At 48.4% G+C, this 6,146-nt stretch overlaps 1 protein-coding gene across 1 annotated transcript; it reads left to right on the forward strand.

Annotated features, from left to right (window-relative positions):
- The first annotated feature begins 259 nt into the window (after window positions 1-259).
- On the forward strand, window positions 260-3,985 carry LOC109781108 (probable carboxylesterase 16). The gene is made up of 2 exons (XM_020339690.4): window positions 260-1,495; window positions 3,075-3,985. Exons 1-2 carry the CDS (start codon window positions 804-806, stop codon window positions 3,613-3,615), a joined length of 1,233 nt encoding a protein of 410 aa, XP_020195279.1. The 5' UTR covers window positions 260-803; the 3' UTR covers window positions 3,616-3,985.
- Window positions 3,986-6,146: the final 2,161 nt, after the last annotated feature.

Below are 6,146 nucleotides of genomic sequence, written 5' to 3' on the forward strand. Positions count from 1 at the left end.
GGAGAAAATGAAGGGCAATCGTTTCGCATAAAGAAGTGCTTCCGCTGGGACACACACACGCTTTCACGTGAAACGATGGAATCTGGGAGTAGGCAGGCATCGTACCTGCACCGTTTAATGCACTCCACGTTGTTGGAGATAAAAAAAACCTGCCGAATTATACTCGCTCCACCAGGCGAAATGTGAGAACGGAAACTGCAAAGAGCGAACCCCAGGCTAGTACTAGTACCACCACCACCTCGCAAGGAGGGGAAGAAAAATCCACTACTGTACCACCAGGCGGGGTTTGAATTTGAACGACGAACGCACAGCAACAGCACAGGCCACAGGCGCAGGGGGGCGAGAGAGACCGTGGTCACGTTCGGGAAGCGGCCGACGCCTGCCTGCCTGGTAGCAACCATCCAAAAATCCTCCATCGCTTCCCCGTCTTTTCCTTCCTTCCTCGCTAGCTTCTCCCTCACCCACCTCCCTCTCCATTCTTCCTTCCTCCTGTTTCCCGTACCATACCACCACACCACACCACGCTGCTGCGCTGCCATCATCCATCCAGATAGCCACCCTACCAATCGCGGTTGCTTTCCCTCGCCCCAACCACTCCAACACCGCACGGAGCCGAGCCGATCCAATCCAATCCGGCCCCATTAACCCCCTCCGCGCCCGATTCCAATCGCGCCTCCGCCAGCTCCGACCTCCTCCCGGCCGAACCCGTCGGCGGCGATCGAGCAGATCCGGGCGCCGTCCCGTCTACCTCTCCCTGTGATGCGCGGATCCGGGCGGTGACCGGCGGCGGGAGCGGGCGAGCCATGCCGAGCGTCGGCGTGAAGATCTACAGCGTCTTCTTCAAGCTGCTGCTGCGCCACCGCCTCCAGTCGCTCGCCGCCGCCGCCGCCGCCGGCGCCGACGGCGACGGCGACGCGGCCGCCTTCGGTGTCTCCTGCCGCGCCGACGAGGCCACGGCGCCGGCCAACCCGGCCTTCTCCGCGGCCGACGGGGTCGCCTCCAAGGACCTCCACATCGACCCCAACTCGGCGCTCTCCCTCCGCATCTTCCTCCCCACGCCGCCGCCGCACCACCCGCACCTCCTCCACCCGCGCCGCGCCAGCGACCCCGCCGCCGGCCAGGCGGGCGCGCCCTACCGGGGCTACCTCCCGCACGCCGTCTCCTCCCCGCGGGCCGCCGCCTCCGCGCGCCGCAGGCTGCCCATCGTCGTGCAGTTCCACGGCGGCGGCTTCGTCACCGGGAGCAACTGCTCCGCCTCCAACGACGCCTTCTGCAGGCGGGTCGCCAAGTTCTGCGACGCCATCGTCGTCGCCGTCGGCTACAGGCTCGCGCCCGAGAGCCGCTACCCCGCCGCCTTTGATGACGGGGTCAGGGTGCTTAGGTGGATCGCCAAGCAGGCCAATCTCGCCATGATGAGCAAGGTTGGGGGCGGGGTGGACACGTTCGGTGCTTCCACCGTCGAGCCCTGGATCGCTGCGCATGGTGATCCGGCAAGGTATAATTTAATTCGATTCTGTAATCTCTCGTTTTGTAATTGCATTTCTTGCTACTTCTACTTTACTAAATGGCCAAGGAACATAATACTGCAGTGTGAAGTTGTCCAAAAGTGGGCAAGTCAAGCGATAGGAATTTTTATTTCATTTCTTCAATGGAAGTTCTTGTTTGTGATTCACCAGCATTATTTCAGAAACCGCAAATGAGAATTGCGCTAGTCAAGTGAACATGTCAAAACGATGAAGATATAGTTCCCTAGTCTATTAGATCTGACTAGCAGCGGGTTTAGAGAGAGCTCACGAATATATCATTTCCCCGTGGGTTGCCATTTCTGACTAGCAGCGGGTTTAGAGAGAGCTCACGAATATATCATTTCCCCGTGGGTTGCCATTTCTGACTAGCAGCAGGTTTAGAGAGAGCTCATGAGTATGTCATTTCCCCGTGAGTTGCCATTCTGGCTAGCAGCAGGTTTAGAGAGAGCTCACGAGTATGCCATTTCCCCGTGGGTTGCCATTTCTGACTACCAGCAGGTTTAGAGAGAGCTCATGAGTATGTCATTTCCCCTCGAGTTGCCATTTCTGACTAGCATTGGTTTAGAGACCATGAGTACGACATTTCCCCTCGAGTTGCAATTTCTGACTGGCAGCAGGTTTAGAGCTCATGAGTATGTTGACTGGGGAAGATTCAATGTTTACCAGCTGACAGTTATACTCACTTAACATATGGTGTGCACTTTCTGTTATATCTTACCATTTGCGTGCACCTTAGCTTTTTGTGTGCACTCTGATCGGGTACACAGGCTCACAGCATAGAAGCATCAAATATCCAAATATTAGTTGATTTAATTTGCCAGGATTACATTCTCCAAATGATGTTGACATTTTGAAGATGTCAATGCAACTTTACAAGATTTGCTTGACCGTTGGCATGTGGATAGGCCTTTTCTTGGTGAAATTTTCTAGGGCACATGTTTTCAACAAAGTTCTATATTTCGGTAGGTAGTATATGTTGAGTAAATAACTGCTAATGATGTCACCACAGTCCAATAACCTTGAACACTAGTGAAGGCATGCAATTTTCATATTACTGATTCTGGGATTCTTTATTGGTCATGTTTATTGACCTAACATATTAATGAAATTGAATTGCACTGAACTGTCGGATCGAATAGATCAGTTAAAACTTACTCTGGTCTGCTTCCTTACCTATAATGAAGATTTTATTTTAACTATGATTTCAGTAGAACCTGATGAAATTAGTACCTTTTTCGTGCCTTTTTATTATGTCCGTGATCTCTTAAATGTGATGTACATATTGATGGACTGTCATCATCTCAAACCTTGGTTGCTTGGTGTATCACACCTACCTGAGTTTAGACCCCTCAACAGATTAAGTGCCCACTTCAATTTAATTTCAAATAGAATAGCTGCATATTTGGTAACATCATTAAATGGTTCTTGCCTTCTACCTAAGAGACAAAAGAATATATCTAGTAATTTATTGTAAATCCTTTTGTTTTAACTGTTGTACATTTGTGTTGCTGGAGTTTGACCAGATCACCCGTCTTTTCCTTGGAGCAGATGTGTCCTACTTGGTGTAAGCTGTGGTGCCAACATTGCTGATTTTGTCACTAGGAAAGCGGTGGAAGATGCAAAGCAATTTGAGCCAGTCAAGGTCGTTGCACAGGTTCTGATGTATCCCTTCTTCATAGGAAGTGTTCCAACACACTCGGAAATAAGGCTTGCGAACTCATACTTCTACGACAAATCCACATGCTTACTTGCCTGGAGATTACTTTTATCAGAGAAAGAGTTCAGCTTGGACCATCCTGCTGCCAACCCCCTGGCCCCAGGCAGAGGAGGCCCGCCACTGAAATGCATGCCTCCAACCTTGACAATCGTTGCGGAACACGACTGTATGAGGGACAGAGCAATTGCTTACTCCGAGGAACTCCGCAAGGTAAATGTGGACGCGCCAGTCCTCGACTACAAAGATACAGTCCATGAGTTCGCAACACTTGATGTGTTCCTCAAGACGCCACAGGCCCAGGCCTGTGCCGAAGATATTGCCATATGGATGAAGAAATACATATCCCTGAGAGGGCACGAGTTCTCGTATTAGCTGTAGCAAAAGATCAGCGTTGTGAAATAGAGTCTTTACGGGAAGCATCGGTGCATTCTTTTTCACCTGGTGATGGGAGGCACTGCAAGTTAAAAGGCGAGGAACCAGTTAGGCGTAATATGAGAGTGCTGAGTACCTTTCCCCTTTATTGATGATCCTTGTGGAAGAATGTAGTGTGCAAATTGTAGACTGAACTCAAAGACAGATGCTCTTCCGCCTCATAGAGCTCAATTCTTTCATTCCTTTTGTACCCTTTGTGAAGTATTGAATTGCCGGGTCTCGAAATCACCATTTTTGAGAAAAGAATTATCACCCTAAGCTGTTGGCATGCCACAACACGTGAATAATTTATACCATCCAACATTGTCAACCTTGTTGCTCTACTGCCTTCCTACTTGGTTTGCCTTGAAATATCAATTTGTTTGACTTTGTAGCATAATTATCTGGGTTCTGTTTAAATGAGAGTTATCTTTGTGTGCATGCTACGGATTTCCTTGAAAGTATCAACTTTGATGTTGCAAGGCTTTAAAGTGAAACCTGTTAAAAGACATGCTTCATGCTGACACTAACATATTCCAGGCTCAAGTTTCTCATCCAAGTATCTGCTAACTTATTGTTCAATCATTGTTCATGTTCCCTTTCACCTAAAGAAAACTGATAGTTAAAAAGCAATACGCCACATAGTTGAAATCCTGAGAGTGGGTTAACATTAATCAAATGAAGATGTTCAACCATGTTAGAAAATGACGATGCGAAATCAGCATGAACTGTTCCTCTGGAAGAACACTCTCCACAGCAATCAAACTTCATGGGCTAGCTGCAGTTGTCTTCTTAGAATAGTCAGTAATGATCTCAAAGAGGAACTTTTGAGCATCCTGGAGCCAATATCTGGAATGACGCAAAGGCATTATTAAACAGCTGTCATAAGATATGCAGTCATATATGATACACATACTCATGCGTATTCTAGAAAAAAAATAGATATGCAGTCAAGTAAAATGCCTAGTGCGCGATTCAAAATAATATAAAAAAATAACACGCCTAGAGAAGCATTATATGAAACCTTATTTCTAAGTGTCAACCCTGAATGCTGATTTTAGCAAGTCTGTCTTCAAAATTTTGTCACGGATAGATCAGTGGCAAACACCTGCATGGCTGCATCCACAAATCTCTATCAATTTTTATCATCTTTTTTACAAAGATAGGGGATGCCCACTGGGGTAACGGAAGACAGCCGGCGAGCTTCTTCAGTTTTTCGGTTTACCACCGGCAAAAAGCAAACCTAACCAGCGACCAAAAGGGAACATTAGGTTATTACATTTCTCATCAGGGAGAAGAAACTTTCCTGTGCTTTTCCAGGTAGTGACGCCGAGCTGACTCACCAGGCAATTCGCCCCTTGTCTTGTCGAGCAACCGCAGGTTCTTGTCCATCAGCGCCGGCCGATTGAGAGGCCTTGCAGGCGATCTTTCACCGCGAGTCTCTTCACTGGTGAGTACGATTTCAGCTTCTGGCCCTGTACTGGGAGCAGAAGGTACTGTCAATCGCCCTCGCACGGTGCTGACTGCATGAAGGCAATATGATGCGGAGAGAGACACTGAATCTGGGAATTCAGCTTACGATTCGGAGGCATATTGCTGAATGGAAATATTTTCCGAGCCGAACCCGGCACTAGAGCGCAACAGAGCAAAGCGCGACACGCTATTAATACAATCGGATTTGCTAATTCTCATCTCATCTAGATGAGAACTATACTACTTCGTCTGATTCAAAACAAGTGTCGCGGTTTTAGACTAAACTTAGTTCAAAACCGTGATGCTTATTACGGATTAGAGGGAGTACTAGTTAAATCTCATGTAACTCGATCTAAAGATGATGTGTCGGCTCAATCTCTTGAGATGCTCATATTGATAGGGTGTGCGTGCATCGGTTCATAAGAAAAAGTGTATATGTGGATGTATTTTTGAAATGGTAGGATTCCCGCATTCATTAGGAAGAAAAGATTTGCTTGGTTAATTAGGGAAAACCGAGCGAAAACCAGATTACCCAGTATGGAAAATCGAGCGAAAACCATCACAACCGCCGGTTGACACACATAGAATACCCCACTCACATCACTCTAAAGAGGATCTCGCCAGGCGTGCAGGCGTCATCGTCATCAATCCTCCCCTAGAGGCGTCATCGTCATCGCTATACTCTAAGCAAACGACTCCGACTCCGCCGTAGCTGATCGTGAACTCAACCCACACCACAGAGGTCGGGTGGAACAAAAAGAAGATCTGCGCTGGGACTCAGCTACCTGCGACCAGACAACGCAACTCCGACTTTGACATAGAACTGCGAAGGGAAACTAGGCACGGCTGGCGCTGCCAAAGATCACCGAAGGAACCACCTGTTGCACGTCATCGTATACCACTGGGCCCTGCCACTGCAGCTTCGACTTCGCAACAACAAACCAGTCTACCACAACCGTTGCCATGACTCCGACATTGCTCCCCCACAAGGGTCTAGACGCCAACACCGACGTCGAGAG

This window comes from Aegilops tauschii, chromosome 3 (genome assembly GCF_002575655.3).
Source record: "Aegilops tauschii subsp. strangulata cultivar AL8/78 chromosome 3, Aet v6.0, whole genome shotgun sequence".
NCBI classification, from domain to species: Eukaryota; Viridiplantae; Streptophyta; class Magnoliopsida; order Poales; family Poaceae; genus Aegilops; species Aegilops tauschii.